This window comes from Melopsittacus undulatus, chromosome 6 (assembly GCF_012275295.1).
Source record: "Melopsittacus undulatus isolate bMelUnd1 chromosome 6, bMelUnd1.mat.Z, whole genome shotgun sequence".
NCBI lineage: Eukaryota > Metazoa > Chordata > Aves > Psittaciformes > Psittaculidae > Melopsittacus > Melopsittacus undulatus.
The window spans coordinates 48,647,367-48,671,023 of record NC_047532.1 but is presented as its reverse complement, the minus strand read 5'-3'; the positions used below and the strand labels follow the sequence as shown (position 1 = coordinate 48,671,023).

The 23,657-nt window shown below is 45.1% G+C and overlaps 1 protein-coding gene across 1 annotated transcript in view; it reads left to right on the top strand.

Annotated features, from left to right (window-relative positions):
- Positions 1 to 234: 234 nt before the first annotated feature.
- The window catches only part of P3H2 (prolyl 3-hydroxylase 2), a 71,566-nt gene continuing 48,143 nt past the window's right edge, over positions 235 to 23,657 (top strand). Inside the window, exon 1 of the mRNA XM_005142321.2 lies at positions 235 to 1,010. Coding sequence (XP_005142378.1) covers positions 558 to 1,010 — 453 coding nt within the window. The 5' untranslated portion in view covers positions 235 to 557. The remainder of the gene's footprint in view (positions 1,011 to 23,657) is intronic.

Here is a 23,657-nt window from a genome sequence, read left to right as displayed (position 1 = left end):
TCACTCCGGGGGGATGTACCTTTCACAACATCATTTAAAAGCCCTGCACCGCGAGTGAGCTGGTCAACAGGGATGCTCCGAGCGGCGCCCGCCCCGCGCCACCGCTCGCTGCTAGGGGGGGCCGGGCCGGGGCTGTGGGGCGGTCCGGCCTGCGGAGCGGGGCCCTTTAAGAGGTGCCGGCAGCGCGGGAGGGCGGCATAGGGTTGGGCGTGCATTGAGCTTGGTCGTGGCTCCGCCACTGCATAGGCAGACCCGCACCGGAGTCCCGCGCTCGATTCCCGGACCCTGCTGCACTGAGAACGGTTGCACGGTGCCCTGCTCCCACTGTGAGGACCCCCGGACATCTTCGCACCGTGATCCATTGTGCGGTGTCCAGCTCCCGTCGCAAGGACCCCACCACGGCGGACTCCACTGAGGTGACCCCCAGACTCTACTGCCACGCCCCCGCTTGCAGACTGCCTCCGGACCCTACCGCACCAAGCCCCGCTACACTGTGCCCGCACCCCTCGTTGTACCGGGCCCCGCTCCCCATCGCACAGCCCGCCGGTGCGGCGGGCATGGCATCCGGGAGCCAGCCCTGGGGGGCCCTGCTGCTGCTGCCGCTGCTACTGCCGGCGGCGTGCCGGGCCGGCAGCGGGTGCGTGGGGGAAGGCGGCCCGCTGGAGCCCTTCGACGCGCTGTACGCCACCGGCGTGCAGGCGTACTACGGTGGAGACTTCGCGGGTGCGGCGCGGTGCCTGGAGCGGGCTCTGCGCAGCCGGCGGGAGCTGCGGGACACGCGGTTGCGGTGCCGGCGGCTGTGCCTCGGGCAGGTGCGGTTGGCGGCGCCGGGACCGGGTGCCGGTGGAGACCTACCCTTCTTCAGCTCGGTGCTGGGGCGTGCCGGCTGCGTGCGGCGCTGCGAGGAACCGCGCCTGGGAGCCGCCTCCCGCCACCGCGCCGCCGAGGAGGTGCGCGCCGACTTCCAACGCAGGGTGCCCTACAGCTACCTGCAGCGCGCCTACATCCAGGTAGGCACTGCCCGCCCCCCCCGGCAGGGCTGTCCCCCGCACTCTCCCTCCTGACTTACTCCTCACAGAAGTTACCCGCTTTTCCACCCTTCCGAAGCATCCCAGGTGTGATGCTCCCCTTCCATCTCTCTCAAGCTGCCCAGCTCTGGTCCGCTCTTTCATTCATGGGTCATGGCCTGTCCCCAAAAGACAGCATCGCAGATGACAACTTGGAGTCTGCACTGCCATGGCTTACCTGTGCTTTTCATGATCACAGAATGGTTTGGGTTGGAAAGGTCCTTAAAGTTTATCCAGTTCCAACTCCCCTGCCATGGGCAGGAACACCTTCCACTAGACCAGGTTGCTCAAAGCCCCATTCAACCTGGCCTTGAACACTGCCAGGGATGGGGCAGCCACAACTTCTCTGGGCAACCTGTGACAGTGTCTTTTCACCTGGTTTATTGGTTTTTTTGTTTGTTTTGGGGAGGGATGGTTTTGTTTGTCTTTTAGCATAACATAGTATAGTTTGGAAAATGATCTGCTTTCAGTATTCTGAAAGCCTCCAGAAGCCCCACAGTAACATCCTGATGCCTTCTGTCAGGGGTTCCTTTTCAAATAAACTTAACTTAAGCTCTGTTGCAGGAGCTGGGAGTGTGTGCGAAGCTGAGAGCTATAGAATCTCTGCTGCTGAGATCTGGTGGTCCTTATCCTGTTGTGTGATATGAAATGGTTTCCATAACACTGTACAGTCAGTATTCAGCAGCCATAGACATCTTGTATACCATCCTCTTATCCCAATCTTCCTTGTAGCTGTTACCTTCCCTGAGGAAAATAGTGTTATTCTATCAACTTCGTTGCCAAAAAGAATTAACACCCCACCCCCCAAAACAACAACAAAATTTGCCCCAAACCAGGATAGTTAATGGTATTTTTCTTTTAGTTCAAGATTTGTGCTCTGTCAAGCCAGGTACCTGTAGTAAGACTTCCTGTTCATGACTACTGTGGAACTTTTACTTCACGCCAAGATGGGTTTTTAAAACCTTTCTGGAACATTTCCCTCTGGACTTGTGCTGTGTTTGAGCACATTCATAACCTTTTAGTTGTTATAGCAGCTTAATAGGCGAAGAGCTGCACAGCAGAGCATGGGGAGAGTGTTTCTGCTGAAATCCATTTCTAGTTGGAGAGGGAAACATCTGACCTAGGCAATGCCAGTGCCTGTGGTGCAGAGCCTACACAGCAACAGCTCAAGGAGGCAAATAATCAGCTACTACATTTTAAAACCTTTTGGAAAATTGTAGTGATGTTGCTTTTTCCTGTACTTCCTTTTCTGCCATTGCCTTAATGTCATTTTTACAAACCAGGGTCTAGAGCTGTATTGGCTTAAACTCTGATACCCATGTGCTGCATAATTCCTGGAAGAAATCATGGAGTGAAATGGGAATATAATTTTGCTCGCATATGATCCCAATGAAGCTGGCAGAATTTTCTCCTGCAGTCCTTTCCCTGAAAGATACTCTGTGTAATACCACATCTGGTACATAGGTGTACTATCTGTGGGAAGTGACACTAAATGTGTCATGCTAAAAAATAAAGAGATTTCTTCTCCTGAATTCAAAGCCTTCACCAGAGTCACAAAGGTTTGCTCATGCCAAGATCGTTAAAAAAGACCCCTTTAAAATATGGTATGGTTTTTTGTTTCCCATTTTAGTAAAGTCAATATACAAAAATGTAGATGATTTTGGGGTATAGTCTGTTCTTCCATTTCTGCTTCTACTAGGTCTGAGGGCTTTATCTTCCTCAAAAATGCCTTGTAAACTTATCAAAGCAACGTGCTGAAAGCAGTCTTTTTTCTTATATGTGACTCATCTTAATTTGCTTTTGCAACATCTGGAGATTTTATATTCCTTCTAACACTTTGATTTTGCTGCTCTGTGACGAAGTAGCGGATGTTCTTGCTCTCTGCATGGATGCTTGGGTTTTGGGCACTGTAGCCAAGGGATGATACTCTTTGAATAGAGCTGTTTATGGTTTTAATACCTTTTTCTTTAATTCTTTATGATGCTTTTTGGCTTTTGTAAGCTGCACTTTGATTTGCTTTGTCCCACAGAGTAACCTGTTGTGGTTTGTCCACATCCTCCCCTTGCTGCTGCCTGTACACGAACTATGTTCCCAGCATTGCTCTTTTGATCTGGCTCAACAAGTCTGTGCATAGAAGAAAATGCCCCATGTTAGATTTGCCTGCACTTGTGCAAAACACAAAGTCTAATGTCTAGTGGTTACATACACTCAAATGTGAACTATCATGCCAAGGCTGAATGGCAAGGCTTTGGCATGTTCCCCTAGGGTTGGGATGCATTGGCACATGCAGCCTCCAGAGAGACCTTGTCTGCAGCATTTGCTCTGCGCTTGACAGAAAAGGGGAGCTACAAAGCACGGCTTGTGGAGAGCCCCCCTACCTTGTTGTGGGTGCATGGACTGACTGACTGCATGGCTCCAGGTGTGTCTCTTTGACCCCCTCCCTACCTCAGCCCTGTTCTGCTCCTTGAAACTAAAAAGGAAATTAGATGAGGTTTAACACCCTGCTGCGTATCCTGTCTGGCCCTCCCCAGGCTCCATGGGGAGGCTGAGATGCTGAGCAGTTGTGCAAAGTGTCAGCAGGGCTGGACAGAGGGCAGGGTTTGGTGGCATTTGTGGTTTGAGAGAGGAGGAGCAGCCTGGAATGTGCTTCCCACCTCCCACTCTCGCTGACCTCGTGCTTGTTTGTTTCTCAGGAGGGGAGAAACACATCCCTCCAGGAGGGAGTGACAGAACAAGGAGCAGATTTAAAAAACTGAAAGGTTTGGCTCTTGTGCAGTGCTTTGAAAACTGGTGCTGAATATACATGAGCTAATCCTTGCAACACTATGGTGGGCTATAAAAAGCAAAGGCTTTTAGTCCTGCTGGATAGATGCACAGGTCAAATATTGTCCAGCACTGTGTGTGCCTCTGCTGCTTTTGAGGCAGCAGAGCGACCCCATGAGCCCAGGGAGCAGGCTGGAGTCTCCTGCTGCTGCTGGTCTCTCGCTGCAGAGCAGGAACCAGCACAGCATGACCCAGCTGTGGCAATATGAATTAGTCTCTGCAGTGAACTGGTGTTACAATAGGAGGTTTAGGACTTTCTTTACTGTCTAGTGGGCCACAGCAGCATCTGTGTTGCTCCTGCTTCTAAGCAGATGCTTGAAATACTCCTGCATGGAGCATAAAGGGGCAGGGAGGTGATGATGTGAATAGGTGAAATACCAGTGGCATCCCTCTGTCCCATCAGCTCTTTAAATCCATGTCATCTTATCAGTTCCTTGAATTATTTCTTAATTTCTTTCTCTGTATATTTCTGAAATAGAAACCATGGTCTTATGAAGACCACCATTCTGTTTAGAGATGTGATCTGAGTGGTTTTAGTGACTCCAGCATGATGTGAAGAAACACTGTGGTGTCCCACAGAGTAACCTCTGAGGTTAACTACAGGGACTAGACAAATTGTGTTGTAAAAGTAGCCCAAGTCCAAATGTGTTTGCAAGTCTTTGCAGCTTCCACATATGTCCTGTAAATAGGAAGACAACTCCTTTTCCTAGGATAGCTAATGTTTTCAGGCAATTCAGAAATATATTGGGTACGGCTAGCTGAGGTGGTTAGAATGAGATGGATTTTGAGAAGATACGGAAACAGATAAGGTGATGATAACATGTGATTTAACTCTTGCAGTGCATGTAGTGGGCTCTCCAGCCCCAGAGAAAAGGTCCTTCAGTGGATTTCTGATGTCATGTCCCATCAGCAGAAAGGCAGCTTGCCTTATGCTGATGGTTCTCTCCTGTGTGCTGTCTGATTGGTCTTTGTAATTGAAACACCCTCTGGGTTTGGCAGGTGGGTGTGGGGCAATCTCTTTGCCCTCTAAATATTTCATTAATCATGTCTGCCTCACTGAAGTGCCTTAGTCATATACTTTCTGTTAAATCCTGGCCTGCAGGCCATGATATTTCAAGCCCCCCTTTTCTGAGGATTTTCTAGCTCTCAGAGCGAGTGGAGAAGAAGCAAATAATGTTATACCACGTTTACTGGCTGAGAGCTGCTGACTCAGTAGCTGTGTTGGAGCTTGCTGTGTATAGTTTGCCACCAATCCCATTGACAGAGCATTGCTTCCAGTCCCCATTTAGACTCCAGAAAGTCATTTGGTCCAAAACTAACAAGTAATCTGGAAAAGGTAATCATGGTATCAATTACAAAACCAGGTCTTGCTTCTTTTGTACCCTATTAACCCTTTCCTCAAGGTTTCTCTCCCTAGTCTCATCTCGTTCCTAGGCAGAGCATGCCCTGGCCTGTTTGGTGAGTTGATTGTTATAGCCCATTTTCACTTTCTCTCTACATTGGTGTGCTGTTACTGACCATTTGTTCCCATTTTGTAGATGCTGACTTGCAATGGTCTCATTTTCCCACTTGCCTGCGTGTCCCATTGCACATTGGTGAAGCATAGCAGGAATTGTACATACGTGGTCTGTAACCACCAACTTTGGATCTAGATGAGGAAAAGTATTTTAGTCTGTTCTTGGGTTAAAACAATAAATACAAGTCTCCAGTGTATAATGTGTTGCTCTTCTGTCAGTAATGTCAGATTGTAGGTGGATCAAAAGGTGCAAGAGTGTGACTGTATCTGGCTTATTCTGTTGCTGTCTTAAGTTCTCCCTTGCAGTGTCAGAGGTGTGCTTCAGTTCTATTATCAACATGATTTTATGTATTGCAAGCATTAAACAATAATGTTTAGGATTTTTGTGTTGTAGGAAAGACTGTTGATTTGTCCTCTAAATAAATGAAAAATAATCTTTTGCTGGTCACACAAACTTTATACAAGCAGCTTAATCTTTCTAGTGGTCTTCTCTAGGGAGGACCTTGACTTTTTAGTGTTGTCTTCTCTGCTGGGTCCTCCACACTAGAGCTGATGAGGCAGCAATGGAGGCACTGCTGGGAGCGTGTCCTTGGGTTGCACTGTGCTGTCCTGCCCACACAGGGCACCAATATTTCTGAAATGCAACACAGACACAATACTGCCTTGATAGGTGTCTATAGGAGGAAAATAAATAAATAAGTTAAAAAAATAAAATAAAATAAAAAAGCAATGTGGGAACCCAAACCTCAGAAACTTCTGTGATACAGATTATCGCCCTACTCCAGTTCTGCCTTTGGAAACTCCCTGTTTATGAGAATCCAAGCTCAAGGGAGGACACTTGTGTGTGTAAAACCTCTAACTACTCCAGACTGATAGTTCTGTCTTTTGCCAGGTTGCATAAGCACAGATGCACATTGTTCTGTGCTTGTGTGAGCCTTACCACCAGCCATGCTTGGGTGTCTGTCTCTGAGTGCTTGTAGCAAGCCCTGGGATGACAGTTAAGATATCTCCTTCTGAATTCTTTCCACCTTGAGTAACTACTCACTGCTGCCCGTCTCTGTGCTATTGAACTGGCCAGTCTTCCGTCTCCTTGACGGACATCTGAATGTATCCCTAGACACCTAGGGGTCACGGAGTAATTTGGAATTCTCAGCAATGTAGTTGCTCTGGGAATTTGGCTTGTTTCAGTGATATTTTCCATGAATATTTTGTTCTGCTTTTTTCCTGCTGCAATGCTGCATGGGCTTAAGCACATAATAGGGTGTCCTGTGGTGAGCTACAGCCTTTGAGGGGAAGGTGGTGATTTCACTTACAGTGTTTCATGGGTAGTTAAACGAGAATAACATGCAAAATCCCACTACTTAAGAGTCTTTGTGGGAGCAGCCTACTGAGGCTATTTCTTGCCACAGCCACCACCTGTCCTGAGGTCTGCCTCATCAGCTGGTCTTGCTTTTGTAGGATTTATGATACATCCCAGATAAAAACCTGTAGTAGAATCATCAGATAATCATTATTATTTAGATTATTACTATTAATGGTGTTTGTTTATCTTTAATCTTGAGAATTGGTATTGCTCAGATAGTGGATAAATAGATCCCAGAACTAAGCTCTTGGAACATCTCTTTATTTAGATTTTCTGAGAGAGCATTCCTAGTCCTCACCAGAGGATAAATGTTAGTGCTCAGAAAGTTAAAATCATGTAGACAAAAATAAACCCAGTTTATGGGATGGAAAACTCTGAGTCTTGATGGTTGGGTCAGGAACAGTGACCCAACTGTCTCTGCCCTGTTCTTGCTGCCCACTTCAATGAGATGTTTCAGAAATGTTTAATTTTGGGTTAAAAGTACTATTGGAGGGGAAAAGAGGTGACCCATTGGTTCAATATTGACAGTAGCAAATGCGGACTAGGCAGTCATTTTTGTCCTGAGCGCGAGTTGGCATTTGAAACCAAGAATTACAGTGGACATTTGCTGTCTTCATAAGAGATGTGGCTTTGACTTGTTGACCTTGACTTCAGGCTGTTGCTGTTCTAAATCTTACACCTTACACTAGATGGTTGTAGTGACTTCCTGATGTGTGGGTTTTCTTTTTTTAATTTGATTTAAATTTTTATTTTGGTATGATTTTTATTTTTTTACAATAGAGCAAATCCAAAAGCAAAACTATGGTGTCTGCAGATTTCTGCATAATTTCATTTGATAGTAAATTAGCACAGCTGTGCTCAGCAGCACTGCAGATCAGGACAAAAATGACACTAACTGGTCTTAGACTCACTAAGCTCATTTCATACAGGCTAGGAATCAGCATTTGATGGCCATGACTACTTTTTTTGTCTTGCCAGGTTCCTTTTTCTCACCTCATAGCTATGCAATCATGCCAGGGCTCCAAAATGTACTCGTGGCAAGTCACAGCCTGCAAAATTTCTCACTCTTTTAGAGAATGAAAGGTAAGCCTGGATTCCTCCTTATTTCTTGGCAATCTCTGGTGCCATGCCATGCATGATGGTGAAGACAGTGGCATGACTCACATGGTTTCACTGGGTCTGTCAAGGTCTTGATCTAAAGGCATCCCAGCTACTGAGCTAGGTTAACATCCCACTTTGAACAAAACTGGCCATCAATAGTGCAGGAGAGATTGTTTGCTTTGGAGAACAGATTCCTGATTATGTGCTGTAACCCAGGAACCTGCCCTTCCCTATTCTTTTATCTCCTTAGTTTCCTGTGGGTTTTTTGCACCTTGCTCTTCACTTGTCTCAGACTGGCTTCCTTCACTGGCTGCTCCTTGGCAGAGCCTTGCGGCTGAACTGCCCTGTCTGTGTGCTGCGTTGCCCTGGGATTTGTTAAATAGCTTTTTGCACTGCCTGTTCAATTTCATCCATACATCCTAGTGAACTCTGCTCTGGCATCTGCTGAGTCCTTTTGTTGTCCTTGGCTACAGTAATAACTAATGGCAGTTGATAATAAACTGCATGTGAATGAGCAGTTCAATTTAGATCTGCTAAGCAAACTAATGGCCAGTACTCACTAGCTGTGCCGGAGGTTTCAACAAGGATTATTCCCATTTCCTAGTACAACTGGTGATTTCATCATGGATGGCATGGGCAATAATGAGAAACTGTCATGTCAGTAATTGAGCTGTTTGCTACCGAACTCCTGAGCCTTGCAGGAACCTTGCTAGCAGGGCTCTGGCTTGAGGCAGGGCTTGACATCTGGAGCAAGGGAATCAAGGGTTATTTATCTTAGCATTTTCCTTCTGAGGTGGTATGAATTAGTCATTGTGATTGGGTTTGTTCCCAAGGAGTAGGGACCCCTGTACTCTGCACATGGCATATTTCCATTTGTGTAGTCTGGACCAAGGCCAAGCTGAGTTTGGATAAATCAGTGTGAACCCAGAGTGACCCAACTGGGGGCCATGGATTTTCTTATCCTTTACACTGGGGAAACTGAGCTCAGGATTTGGCCTGTGCTTTTTAACAGTAACTGATGGCAGGAAGGAGGGTGCAAAGTTCCCTGGATGCTTTTGTTTCCAGCCAATGTATCGGCAATAAGGTATTGACGTTTTTATTTCTTGGCTGTGAGCTGGCGATGACTAACAGAGGCAGGGGGTCTGCCTGTGTGTGGGTTCAGGCAGCAAAGAGCTGTTCCCTGTCACCCTGTACCTCCCAGTCAGTCCTTCTTTCCATGACAACTGGTCAGTTAAACAGACCCTCCAGAGCTGACGTCAAGGGTCAGGGATTTGGCCACCAAATAATTACAGCAACAAAAATAGCATCCCTTCCCACCCCTTCCTTCCCACATACTCCTGCTGAATCCCAGCTTATAAATGTCTTTTTTTCGCTGTTCTTGGATGAGAAATCAAGCCCACATGTATTAGCTGGAACGTATGGCAGAGTTTGGCTGCATCCCATCAGTTGTGAAGGCCAAACAGTCACTTGTAGCTTCTTAGTCACTCAAAAAAAGAGGGGAAAACCCATGTTCTTTCAGGATTGGATGAAAGGCTGAGTCTGTGCTGAGATAGGGTGTGGGAAAACACGCTGACCACGCTGTTGTGCTGAGGAACATGTTCCCTTGCAGCACAGAGCTGACAGGTTGGCCATGGAGAAGTGGGCTGGTGGCAGCTGCCACCTCCATCTGCTCCCTACCCTGATGCTGGTTCTCAGATCTGGCAGAATTTGAAGATGGGCTGCTTGTGAGAATGTCATTGGCACCATGGGTGCAGGGCAGCCAGGGGGTTTTAAATATGGAATAGCCACGAGTGGGAGAAATTTCTGTCTTCGTAGCACTAAAGGTTTTATTAAGGGGGGAATATCTGGGAGGTGGCAGAGAACCCTTGCAGGAGAAGGAAATGAAATGATGTTGTCAGAAGTTAACTCTGCACCACCAAAATGTACCTGTGTCCCAAGAGTTTTACAGTAGAGCACTAACAGTAGGTTTGTGAATGGTTTCCCTGAACATGCTGAATGACAGTAGCTCCTATGGAAGATGCATTCATTGCTTGAAAACTGAGATTTACGTCCAAAGCCAGACTCATGTTTGTGCCTTAAAAAAATCTAGCAAGCTGTGCCCTTGGATTATGGACTTATAATTTGATAGCAGATCAGAAGCATGTCTTGGGGGTGCTGCTGGCTCCCAGAAGCAGCACATGGTGCTCTCTCCCATCACTGGGTTTGTTCAAGGCAATATCATTCTGTGTGCAGTTGTCTCCAGGCACATGCATGTCTGAGCTGTCTGGAGAGTTGTATGGGTTCCAAGGAGTATAGCTGTGTAAGTGGTGTTCGACATAAAATGGCCATCAAGAGTAGCTGTGGCTGCAATAAATGGCAATTGATACTAACATGGCTGCTTGCTGACCTGCCTGATGTTGGTGGGTTTCTGCCCTAGCAGAGCCAAACCTTTGCTTACTGCCTTGCCAAGTGGCATCATTTCTTCCTTTGCATGGAGACCCTTTAGCAGGTTCTCTGCACCTCTTCAGTGCAAAGCTTCCTTGGGTTGTGGGTGCAACTGCTTTTGAAGATGGAGCCAGCTGTATTCCTTCCCAGAAAAGGTCAGTGTGGTACAGAGAGAAAGAACTTGGAAAATATCCTTCAAAATATTTGCTGAAGGTGTTGCTGTGACTGAAGCAAAGGCTGTTGGTTCCCTTGCTTAGAAAGCTCTGTTTTTAAAGAGGTTTTTGCCAAGGTACTGCCTGTTCTAAGGCTTCTATATATATTCTGGGGCATCTGTGTCCTGAGTTACTCTGTCTCTTTGGAAGCAGATGAGAAACTGCAGTTTCATTGAAATATTCTGAAAGGAAGAGCATTGACTTGTGGTATGTTGCACTATGCTGCTGCTGGAAAACTTCTCCATCCAGGTTTGCCAGCCTCATCCAAAGGATCTGTAATTGAGTAAAATGTTTGAGTGATGAGAAGGAAAATACATTGTGTCGTATTCCAATTTTTCTTACTTACAGAACTGTGTAATACGTGGATTTTCCTTTTTTTTTTTTTCCTATGCATTGGTATTCCTGAGATGCTTCACTGAACAAAAGAGTTTGTTCTTGGGAGTCTTTCTAGGGATAATCTTGGAGATATGTAGGTAGGTGATAAGGGTTTGCTCTTTTTCAAGGACTGTTAAACCTCATTCTATTTTAAGGAAGCTAGAATTAGTTAGACACCATTATTTTGAGAGGGTTCACATCACCCATGTTCCTTTCAGATGTGCTGCAAAGCATCCTGCCTGCCATGCTGGTGTTTGTGTCACGGGGCTGAGAGCAGACAGGAGTTGTCTGACATGTGCTGCACTGGTCCGGGGGAGTGTTTACAGGTTGTGAAGAGTTGTGAGTTGCACTGATCCCTGGAAGTGGGTGAGGGAAGAGGGGCCTCATGTCACTTTTGGGAAAAGCTTTTATTGCTTGGTGGTGTTCCTTGGTCCTGCTGATCATTCCTGCTGAGAGCAGGAGGTTGAGGCAAAGTTTGCTGCAGCCTGAGCGAGTGGTGCTGGTGCATCCTGTGCTGTGAATTACTGTGGTGCAGAGAGATCACACTGTGCATAGGCATTTGAGGGTGTTGCAGTGATTGCAAATCTCTGTTGTGGGCTGCTGGAGAAGCCGATCTACAGCCTTGCAGGGACTTCTCCACCACTTCCATTCCTGGGGGAGGCAGAAGGTACCCTTTCCACACAGCTGCATGCAGCCATGAAGCTTGAAGATTGACATGGTTCAGAGGGTATTAAGCCCCGCCTGGATTGTCTGCGAATGGGCTCAGCTGGGGGATAAGCAGACCACAATGCAGCCCCCAGCACCAGCATCGCTGGTGTCAGTGCAGACTGTGGTGCCTAACAGCCAACACAGCTTCCTCAAACAGACAGCGTGGCACGAGTTGAATTGCTCTTGCGTTTGGTCACTTCTTTTCCTTTTGCTTTAAATACTAATGTCATTTGGCAGCTTGTAGTTCCCATCATCCCTTGGTTGACAGTCTTACTCTGTTTCCTTGCATCCTGGTGTCCAGATGCTGTTAGCTCTGCTGCTTCTCTGGAGCTGGTGCTCTGGGGTCAACCACAGACTTGCTGGCTGTGACACCCCATTTAGATTTGTCTTTTCCTCCCAGCCAGATACCTCTGCTCACTGTTATTGCTGCTAATAAAACTTGATTTCAGACTGGATTCTTTTACAAGGCAGGCAAATAGCAAATAAAACAGCAGTGAGCCGCTTTAGGAAGCACTTTGTCCACTCAGCAGCTGTCAGCTGTGTGTCCCTTCTGTACAGCCCAGGCTGTGCTGCAAGCTGCTCGTAGCTATCTGTGAGCATGTCCTGTGTGTTGAAAGGATGCAAATGACATCATCAAGTTCCAATCCCCTTTACATTAGGCAGTCATCTCCAGCAGTGCCCATAAATCTTTGCCTCTCTGATTTGCCTGATTCTGAGCTGCATGAGCATCCTGCAGTCCCCTCTGCTTGGCTGCAGTGGCAGACAACAGTGCCCTGTTTTATCTGTGTGTGCATCCACTTGGCAGTTATTCAGCTCTAAGCAGCTAACTGTTTGCCACAGATCATCCTCCCCAGGTAATGTCCATGACTGGCCTGTGGCCTTCATCTGGGTTACTGCTGAAGCCTGGCTTGGGCAGGCTTCATGCAGCACATTTACCTGCATGGGGAGCTGAAGGTACTGTACCCTTAGCTCCCACTGGCTCCGGGCTTACATCAGTTCTAATGGCTCAGGTTGATGGTAGGTGACTTACTAAAGCACAGCTACATTGTGTGTTGAACCACATATTTTGAATCCAGTGTTTTCATTCTGTACAGCACCTAGGTGCGATCTGTCAGACCTCCTGCTTATATGTAGCAACCGCCTGATGGTCCCAACTGTGCTTTATTCATGAGTGGCACCAGGCAAGTGCTGCTGTGGCCACCATCAACAGTTCCTGAGGCAGGACAAAAATGGTTGGCTTTGGTCCAGCCCAGCACTCCACGCCCTCATTTGCCCATCTGTGGAATGAGTTTGATGTGCAGTAATTATACATCAGGCACTCGGCATTGTAAGACATAACCGACATCGTGTTTGGAGAATGTCAGATGTGCTGCATGATGTCTATGCACTGCGAGTGAGCTCTCAATGGCATAGCATGCACAAACAGTGGCAAATTAATTAAAGCTATCCTGTACTGCAAGAGAAAAGCCTAGTTATGGCAGTGGTTTGCTAGGAGTCAATAGTGCTGCCTGGCTTATTAGCAGAGGGTAAGATAACAGTACTCTCAGCAGAAACCAGTCATACAGTGGTATGAACAGTAAAAAGTGTCCTGCATATGTAAGAGGAGACATACACGACAGCCATGAGGGTCCAGAACAGGTCAGCTTCAGACATGACTGTTCATTAGAGCTCCTTAACATGGAGCTGTGTTCAGCAGCACAGGACTCCATGTAGCAAACCTTTGTGGTTAGGTGTTATTACCTTTGCAGAGATCTTTTTGACTTTGGGACCTTCAGTATATTTTATTCCAGATGTTTTTTTCCCTAAGCCGCTACTGCTGCTGTTTGAAGGGCCCTCAAAACCCGATGACATCTGTGGGATCTGTGGGAAATTGAGCATCTCAGGTGAGTGGGAGCCCTAAATTATCACCAAGATGCAGAATAATAGTTCTCCTTGTTTTGACCTTCAAAGGCTGATAGGATCACTGCAGGAAATATGACCCAAGGGGTTTTCTTGAGTGGTTCCTGAGTTACATATACTTTCTGGTTGGGACCTGGGCTGAATCTGGAAACCCAGCTGCCTTGTCCAGGGGCAAGAGATTTCATTTCACAGAGAAGGACTCATCTGGCTGAAGATGGAAGGTGAAGTGAGAGTCCTCAGTGTCTTGAACCCAATCCTGTCCCTCTGTCACATCACCACACCATGTCATAAATCCTATCCCATTATCACACCACAAATTCTCCTGAGAATCTCCTCTGAACACCTCTGTATTTCTTTCTGTTGAACCTCATCAGTAAAACCCTTACAATCAGCACAAGCTATTGAAAGGAGTGTCAAACCTATCTTCATAGACCAACCAGCCATGGAGCTAAGCAGGACTGACAGCATCCTGCCTGCAGCTGTGCTGCTTGAGGAGAGCTGCTGAGAGTGACTCTCCATTTGCAGCAAGACTTTATCTAGTTTTCAGATTGCTCTGATTTAAAAGAAAAATGAAATCACTGCTGGAAAAATAATTATTTCAACATCCATGTGAAGGCTTTTGGAAAGTCGATATTCTGCTTAATTGCAAATCCGTGGAGTGAACTGTAATTTCAGCTGTGCAGCATGTTTCAGTTTGTCTTCCTCCCATGAGAGAGTTGAAAGAAAAATGTAAGTGAGAAAAGTGGGGCAGGGAACAGAAATGGCAGAAGAATTGAGAGAAACAAGTTACAGGGTCAAATGTGCTTGGCAAACTCCTGTGCCAAGCCAGAGGAGGAGTGATTCTGTGATTCCCTCTCTTTGGAGTCATGTGGATGCTGTCCTGTTGTGGGACACTCATGTTTAGGAGTTTTGAGGAGAATGAGTAGTAATGGGTTCAGTTTGTTTTGAGAGGAGGAACTTGAAAAGAAGTTGTATTTGAACATCTTTGTGCAGAAAACTGGAGCAAGAGTTTGTGTGGAAAGAGGGAGTTGATGGTAGTATCTCACAGGGTCTTGACATTGCACAAAGCAAAGAGCTGTCTTTTAACTTGTCAAATATCTTGTTTGCATCCTGGTTTTGAAGCCTGTGTAACTTCACTTCTACCTCTGTCACACTGTAAAGCCTATCTACCAGCTGTTTGGCAATCAGTGCTGTCACACAGGGGATTCGGTCCTTTCTCAGGAAGGACAGATCTTTCAGGCCAGGTAGCTGGAGAGTTTTAACCAGGTTGCTCTCAGGTAGTGTGCATCAGGTTTTCCCATCAATGAAGCATGTCCAAAATTATTATTACTTTTTTTTTTTTTTTTCCCAGCTAGATCCTGTGAGAAGATTTCACATGTATAATATAAACTTTCTTTTGTAGGGCATTGGTCTTCAGTGGCAAGCACATGCACATTTCTTTTCTGAACTATAGCTACGTGTGTTGTTGCAGAAGAATATTCACAATGGAGCTGATTGTTATTTTGATATCTTCCACGTTAGCAATTGGGAGCATCTTAGTCTGTTTGCAAATACCCTTCCTACTACAAGGTGAGGATTTCCAGGAGCTCTTAGCCTTTGTTTTAGCAAAAGGGATATGCTTACCTGGTATATGGTGCAGTACCCCAAATGTGCTTTGAGATTGTAAATTGTAACCAATTATACAAGAGTTAGTAAATTAGACGGTTCTGTAATGTCTTCTGCAGAGATGTGCAGGGTATCTTATGGATTTGGGAGAGCTCAGAGCTTGCTTGTGCACACATGCTTGTGTGCACTCATAGATGCAGAGCTTTAAGAAAGAAGATAGTAGCTGTATTCCTTGAATTCTTCAGAGCTCCCCATTGGAAGAAAACTTGGCAAAAATATGGCATCCTGAATTTGTAAATGTTTGCTTCTTTGTTCACATTTGCTCATATCCCTGGAGGAATGAAGTCATGTATTTTATTTGCCCTGCTGCTTCACACTCCTACATATGAATGGTAGAGAACAAGACTGGGAGTATAAATAGCTGGCCGCATGTGGTTTTGAAAGACATGTTCCCTTGCACATTAGTGTCTGAATAGGGTAGCTGGCTCTGAAATCCTATCAGTAAGGCTTTTGAGTAACTTAAAACCTTTCTAGTAGATGCTTAGAATTTCTTCCACTCTGACATTGTGTGAGCCCCTGTTGAAGTTTCATTACCTCAGTAACCACAGAAAAGCAGCCAGCCTTTTCACTGAAACCTTCTCCACAAAGGTCTGGATTCATTTATTTTTTTTTTTTTTTGCCTTGAATGCAGAGCACAGTTTATTGTAGTTTAAATATAGGGTAGAAGGCCAAAATCACATATGGATCTGGGTGGCACTTGTGCTGAAGATGGAGTATGAATGTGTCCGGTCCTCCAGCTACCCCCGTGCAACTCTGCACTAAATATGGAAATGAACTGTGTAATTTTCAACATAAGTAAGATATTCAGTGCTTTCTTTAGAGTAGCTTATAAAAGGCTGGTCCCAAACAGCTGCTGTTTCATGGGCAATTCTTGGTATTTTCCATACTCTAAATAACTTCAGAGCTTTGTGTCATGCTCTGGTGGGAGCTTTCCCTGCTTTCTCTCTAGAATTTGTTCCAAAGGCTCATGTGTTGCTTCAGTGATTCACCACTGGGTTAGCAGGGCACTGTGGAATGGGCAGTCATAAGATTTCTCTATTGCTCCTTCTCCAGGGTGCAGGTTTCCTGGCAAGGGGATTTCAGTTCTACCTAGAACTGCACGTACCCTCTTTGGCACAAGAGTCTTCTTCCCACATTCACCACTGAGCCCTACCAAGGTTGCTTCCAACCTGACTCCTCCTGCTACTGGTAAGGTAGGCCAGAAGAGTTACCCAGGAGAAAAGATATATTTTTTTTCCCAGCTTATTGTCCCATCTGATTTCACATCAGAAGGAACTGACAGTGTATGCCACTGCTATGTACAGGGCCTAAAATCTCATCTTTGAAACTATTTTTTGAGTGGACTAACCCCAAAAAACTGAACATCAACGGAGAAGGTTTTTGTTTGAACCCCTTGAACTCTCAATTTACATTCAGTGAGGTTATACTTGCCAACACTTGAAGAGATGAAAGCACCTTTTTAGACACAAGGCAATGCATAAAATGTGTCTCCTCAGACACTCTCATTTTCTTTTTTTTTTTTTCTATTTTTTATTCAGACACCTATAAAATTAAGGGATTATTTTCTTTGGCACAAGATCATGCCTATTTTCAGAAGCATCAAGAGCTGCTCCAAATGCTGAAATTACTGCTGCTTGGGGAGATTGGTGCCAGGCAGCTGCTCTTCATTTTTAGGGAATTTTAAGGAAGTTCACAGTGCTCAGCTGGTGTTTTATGTTTAGTAGAGCCTCTGTTTTCTCTCCTAGAGGTTCATTAATCATATTATTTGTTGCTTAAGCAGCAAGGTAGCAATCAGACAGGAATGATTGATGTTATTTGCTCACATCCTGTACAAAATTGTTGGAGTATGAATAAAAGATGAGATGACTTCTCAGTCTGGAGAAAGAAAAACTTTCTTCTGTCTGTGCTGTGGGGGGTCCAAGGCAAGAAGCTTACCTTAGCTAAATAAGCATACAAAATCCATCTAATGGTTTTCCTCTTTCATGCTGGTAATGGCTTTTTTTTTTTCTCTCCAGCTTATGATTTTTTAATGTGTAATCTGCACAGAGTCAGTGGTTTTGCTCTGTGCAAGCAGATGGGATGCTCAGAACTAGTAACAGGTATACAGACTTCTGGAGTTGATGGACTTTCACCTCAAAGAGCCTGCAGTGCTTGCACTGATATAGTAGATAAATTACCGAGAGTGCACAAGTTCAGCAAGATAAAAGGAAGAATGAGAGTTTGCTGTTCTCAGTTTGTGACTGTGGGCAGAATCTTCCGGGTATCAGACACCCAACCACTCCAATAATATGGCAGGGGGGTTGGAACTAGATGATCTTAAGGTCCTTTCCAACCCTAACTATTCTATGATTCTATGACTGTAAGAGGCTGGAGTCCGATCATGTGCTTTGCCACGGATCACACCATGACTAGTTAGAACTATTCATCTGAGAAGACTAAAAGGCCCCAGTAAATTGCCTTCCATAGAAAATGTAAAAATGAACCCAATCAAAACCAGTGTATGACAGAAGGGTAGCAATGGCAAGTGTGCCAGCAGGGCTGCTCTGTGCCCTGCTCCGGACAGCCTGGGTGTCTGATGACCTGAAGTCCATCCCTCCTTCTCCATTTTTAAATTCATTTCAGTCATGTATGTATAGCTGTTCAAACTCATGAGCAGGTAGGAGGTTTTGCTCTACACATTTTCACTGCAGGTAACTGCAGAAGGAAGAAGGCTGCACTGCAGTATTGGGTTGAGTTGTGTGTGTTGGCAGGCAGACAAGAGTGATGTCTCCATTAGCAAGCTGTGAATGTTTGATTTAAACTTGTTGTGGGGCAGAAGGTGTGAATTGTTGCTAGCAATTCATATTACATTTCTTCTGGATTTCCTTCCCACGCCAGATGCTATCTGGTTCACCAACATGGCCACTTTCTTCCACCCTGCACCTCCGGACCTAACCAAATTCACAAATGAGGTGTAAGGGGGGGGGGAGATACTCTTGGTCTTTCCTTAATATTCCAAAGCAGAGGTTTGCCATGTCTTTCAGTGGATGCAGACATACCACCAGGTACCCTCTCTGACTGTTTCAAGCATGATATAAAGTAGACAGAGCAGTTAAATCATTTTACTCTAAAAGCTGTGATGCTAGAGCTGCTTCCCCGAGACAGCTGACATTTCACACTCCCCACTCAGAAAGTCTTTCTGTAATCTGCTAGATAAGGAAAGTATTTTTGTTTCACCTCACTTTAAGTTCTGAATACACTGCTTGCTAAGAATCTGGCAGTACAACAACTGCACATTTTTGCAAGGAGGGGAGGAGGCTCTCGGCTACCACAGATGCCGGTCTTACTCCCTCACAGCTTGCTGAGTCAAGTAGTTGCAGCCCAGAGATGATGCAGGCTGCATCTCAGACTTCGCAGGTTTTTCCACCATTGCAGACCTCCCAGTTGCTCATTGTGGTTTCAGCTAAAAATGGAATGAAGTGACTTGATTCATCCTTCAGGGAAAGAGCAGAGGGGGGACCTGGATTTTCATGTCTTTTCCATGCAGGAAACATGGTTGATCCTATGGCTCCAGAAGCTCATCACTTGAAGACTTGAGACATATGGATTCTGGGAATTATTCCCAATTCTTAGCCCCTTACTGGGACATGGGGATTGCTATACTTGCACTGTGTCAACAGAAGCAACACTGAATGGGTCAGAGTAGAAATGCCAACATGGCTTTATTTGGGAAGTCACAGAACGGACCAGTGGCTCTCACTGAAAGCCATTTGGTTACAATTTGAAACCAGGAGTCTGCAGTTTGGTGTCTTGTTTTATAGGAGAACAAGTAAGAAGTTTTCAGAAGCTCTGAGTACTGACAGCTGTCACGAACAGTGAAGTTCCAGAGGCAAATATTGGCTTTGGCCTCTTGGAGAGCTGAATGCCTTCCTGCTTCAGCTTTGGGGAGTCAGGACACTTCCTGTGATGTTCTGGGCTATGGTGTTGCCTGTTCAGCACTTGAAGCTGGTGAGCCTTGCTGGTCTGGGAAGTTACTGTAATGCTGATTTGGAAAGGCAGATGGGGAAGATGCTAGAAAATGCCTGTATTGTGACTTTTGTTTCGGAGAGATCATTTCCGGGAAGAGAGTTGTTATACTTTTTTCACAACTTCATTTATAAGCAACTAGCCTGGAATGGAGCCTGGAAAATGTAGAGAGTCATAGGCTTTTTAATTCTTGGTTGTATACAGACTCTTCACTTCGGCCCTTGAGAAAGAGCAGGGCTCTGGTTTATTTTCCAGCTCACAGCAGACTTGTCTCATGGAAACTGGATCCTTGCATAAAAAAAAATTACTTTTTGGGTGTTGGTTTGTTTTCTTTGCCATTTATCTTGCTAGAGAAGGGGACGTGAAGGGTTGGAAATAAGACAGGTATATCATCCTCTGTGTTGTAATGTGAGTTGCCTAGTATGTTTTGGGATGAATCCCAGTTTCCTTTGGTTATTTTTATCCTAAAAGGTGTGAAGTGCTGATCTGGATTTCATCAAGTGACTTGTTGATGCTTGTCATGCAATAAATGCTTCAGTTGAAATGTCCCAGCATAAGGAAACAATCAGAGGCTCCATGGGCACTCTGGGGGAGAGCAGTAAATTAGACTGAAGCATGAGGTACCATCAGAGGAGAAGGCTAATAAGGCAGGGTGCACAAGTGGCTGCTGTGCCTGACACACTGATAGTGCATGTCAGATTAATTTTCTGCTTCTGTGTTTTCAAAGTCAAGCATCTTTTTTTTACCTTCCTTTTGAATCAGGTCTATACCATTGGGTTCGGTAGGGTGCCAAAGAGCAGCACGAAATCAGAGGTGGCACATTGCATGCACATTGCATGGCAGACAGGAGTCTTTTGAATTCTGGTTTCAGGAGAAGGCAGCTTTGGAAGAGAAGCAGTTTCCCACCTGAGATTTCCTGTTTGGGTGCTGGGAAGGTTGTTAGGGATTCCAAACTTAATTGGGAATTTTCTGTTTCAATTAAGATTCCTTGGAGATAAACTCAATCCCTTTACCAGATGTGTCATAAACCCTTCCCTGCAATTCTGCTCCTTTGAAGCTCTTCACAATAACAGACTATGGACATGCTTTGCAGAAACCACATTTGGATTTTCTAGTGAGAAAACCTATTTGTCCCAGGCTTTTTTTTTATTGCTGTTGTTATTCTTAGAAACATTGTGTGCACTAAAAAACCAGATGATTAATAGTATGGTGGGAGGGGGAGGTTTGTTTTTGCTTTTAGGCAACTGGCAGAAGAGCAGCTGTATCCAGTTAGAATAAAGGGCCCTAAGAGTGGCCAGCCCCGGGCACTCAAGTAAAGAGAAGGGAAAATGTTGTGACACTTGTCTCAGATGCTCGCCCAGCCTCCAGATCTGGTGGCTGTGGGGCAGCCTAGATCTGAGATTGGTATCTGTACTGGATTTTCTCTCTATGAATTTGTCTGGTTGTTTTTGAACTTTCACAAAAGTTTTGAATCCACTGTGCCTTCAAAGTGTAATGGTGCTCTGCACGAAGACTTGCCTTTGGTCTGAAATAGTCACATCCTTCCTCTTGCTGCCCCTCATTGTGATGTATTTGCTTACTGGTAACTCAGTCAACACCTTCAGAAGTCTAAAAATTCCTAAAAATAGAAAACCCAATCCAGATAAAAAAAAGGAGGCAGTGTCACTGTGTAAGTGATGCTATTTAAATTGTTCTTTCATGCAGATGACTGACATATAAACTTGTGTGCCTTATTAATAATGTGCATGTATATTTGTGTGTGGGAAGGAGGCAGGATGGGGAGGTTGGTGGGTTGGAGTGATCACAGGGGGGTGTGAGAAAATCAGAATGCCAGGAGAAGTCTCTGCAATCCACACGATAAACCTGCAACAGGATCTGCTGGGACCTGGAACTGGGTGAGTTCAGAGCATGAGTAGGATGCTCATTTTCAATATTAAGGGCAGTTAGTAATTGTGATGATTCATTAAGAACTTGTGTGAATCCTGTGTCCTCGGAAATTTTCTGAACAAGAAGTGTTCAAGGTCTTTCAGAAATTGAATTTAATTCTGAAAAGTCACAGATTTGTGTGGGAGGCACTTAAAAACTTTCCTAGTCCAAGGAGCTGCTATGACATTGTAGGTATTTATCAGAGGTGGTTTTTAAATTCTCCTGAGAATCCTGAATTTCCAAAGCAAAATGTCTTTGACATTGGGATTTTTTTTCCTGATACCTAGATAAACATTTTTGCACACTACAAATGAAACCAGTGGGTATACTTTGGGTCCTCCTCACCTTTCTTCTTATGTATCAGCCTTTTATACATTTGAAGGGTGTTTTCAGCACCCCTCTCATTTGTTTTCAATTTTAGCTTGAAAAACCCCAGTACTTTCAGCCCTCCTTCTTGCAGCTGAACTTCTAGAGCCATTTTGTCTCTCTCTTCCCTCCTGCTTCCATCCCTACTCTGCTGGTCTCTTGCTTAGCTTGTGATCATTTTTCCCAAAGCATAGGCTTGTGTCCTGCAGTGGGACTGCTAAGACTGATGTTATTGTGGGATATGCTGTTTGCAAAAGCAGTACACATTCTTCAAGTTATTTCAGCACTTAAAATTCCGCAGATTATTTGTCATGCAGGTGTATCCTCTGTTTGTAAGTCCAAGGCTGGGTTGAAACTATGCAGGGCTAAAAGAGGTTTTATTTTTCCTGAAGGAGAGTGCTTGTGGAAAGGGCTTTCCTACTGAGGGACCTGTCACAGATACAGACCAAGTGGGGATGAAACCTACTTGAGAATGATAACAGCCTGTGTAGATGAGCAGATGTTTCAGAGGTGATAGGATGGACAAAGGCAGCATTTCCTGTCTGAGATGGGTAATTTGCTGAGGAAGATGTATTCAGGGCCAAAAGCACAAGAACAGAAGGGTTCTGTGGGTGGTTTCTTGTAGTATTTTTCCAGAGGAGATGCTGATTTAATACTTCCTGTTGTTCAGTGTTGCAGTGGGATTCTCCAGTTCCTGGGGCAAGAGAGTTCATGGTGCTAAGCCCTTGCTTAATGGCGTACAGTGCAATGGCCACATGTGCTTTGCTGTGCCAGCAGATGTTGGAGATGCTAGATGCTGCTGTCTGGCAGTCATGTTGGAAAACACTGCTGAATTCATAAGGAGGGGTCTAGAGAGCAGGAATAGAGCTGCAGTGTATTGCTGTGAAAGCAGATGGCATTCAGGGAGCCTCCTGCCTTGCTGGGAATTGGTTAATGGCATAAGGTTATAGGATGGGGTCTGAGCCAGATACACAGCACCAGGAAGCTTCAACTGGTGTTGAAGACAATGAGCTGCTTAGTGTGTTACTGAATCACCTGTGGTCACCCATATAAGCAAATTCCCATCCACTAGGTAACAGTTTATCAGATCCAGACAGAGGAAGTCTCTCATCATTCTCATCCTCTGAGGTAACTCAGATTCTTTGTAAATTAACTTGTTTTACAAAGTGGAAGCACAAGATACAAGAACGGTGGTTAAGAATCTCCTCCAAGTAGTACTCAAATGGATGGAAACTTAATACAGTTCAGATTCCTATGCCAGATTCAACTATCCAAATTTGGTAGCTGGTTTTCTGTTTTCCTATATCCCTTTCAGAGGTGAACATCAATAAACAGCTCAACCCATGCATCTCTATTACAGTAATGTCTGTGAATAAAGTGTCATAAAGTATGTGCTCCCTCAAGCTGAAGCTCTTAGATGAGCTTTCTTTAGAAAATGAGATGTGTTTTTCACCTTCCCCCCTCACTTTGTTCTTTCCAACTCCAAAGAGAGCTGATAACCTGTCTTTTTCTCATCCTGGCTTCACAGTTACTATAAACTGCTGGTAGATGGTAGCAGACCAGTCCGTACGTGTGCTGTCACTCTGCAGCAGGGTTGTCATCCTTTGCCACTTCAAAAGAGCAAATGTGACAGATGTCTGATAACATTTGTTCTAATACATCTACCTCCTTGTAGTATCGATTTCAAACAGCTTTGCACATTCCCTTTTCATACTGTTTGCATTTGGGTTTACCAGAATTAGAGTTCTAGTTAAAAAGTATAGAATTTTAACCCTCCCCTCCCTTCTCCTTCTTTCCTCTCTCTTTGTTTTCCTCCCCTTCCATTCTCTCCTGTTGTGGAGTTTAAGTTCATTTGTTTATGACTGATTGTATTTTGTCAGTCTTCCAAGCAGCAAGTAGGGTTTGGCAGGGTGATGCTGAGACTGCATGGGCCAAAAATTATAAACACCTTGAAAGTAAGGTTGGATGCTCCCAGTTTCAGTTTTTATAGAGGAAAAAGTATTGCTTCATGTTACAAAAGGAAAGTGGAAGTGGATAAAATGAAATGCATCAAGCAAGATTTTATCCAGGAAATGAATCCAAACAACTGCTGTTAGCTTGCAGTCTCTATAGACAGAGACAATTCTGTAAGAGGATGTGAGCTCTGCAATGTGCTCCTGCTGCTGGAGTATAGGGAAAAGGGGCCAGTGATAAGTTGGAGATGCTGT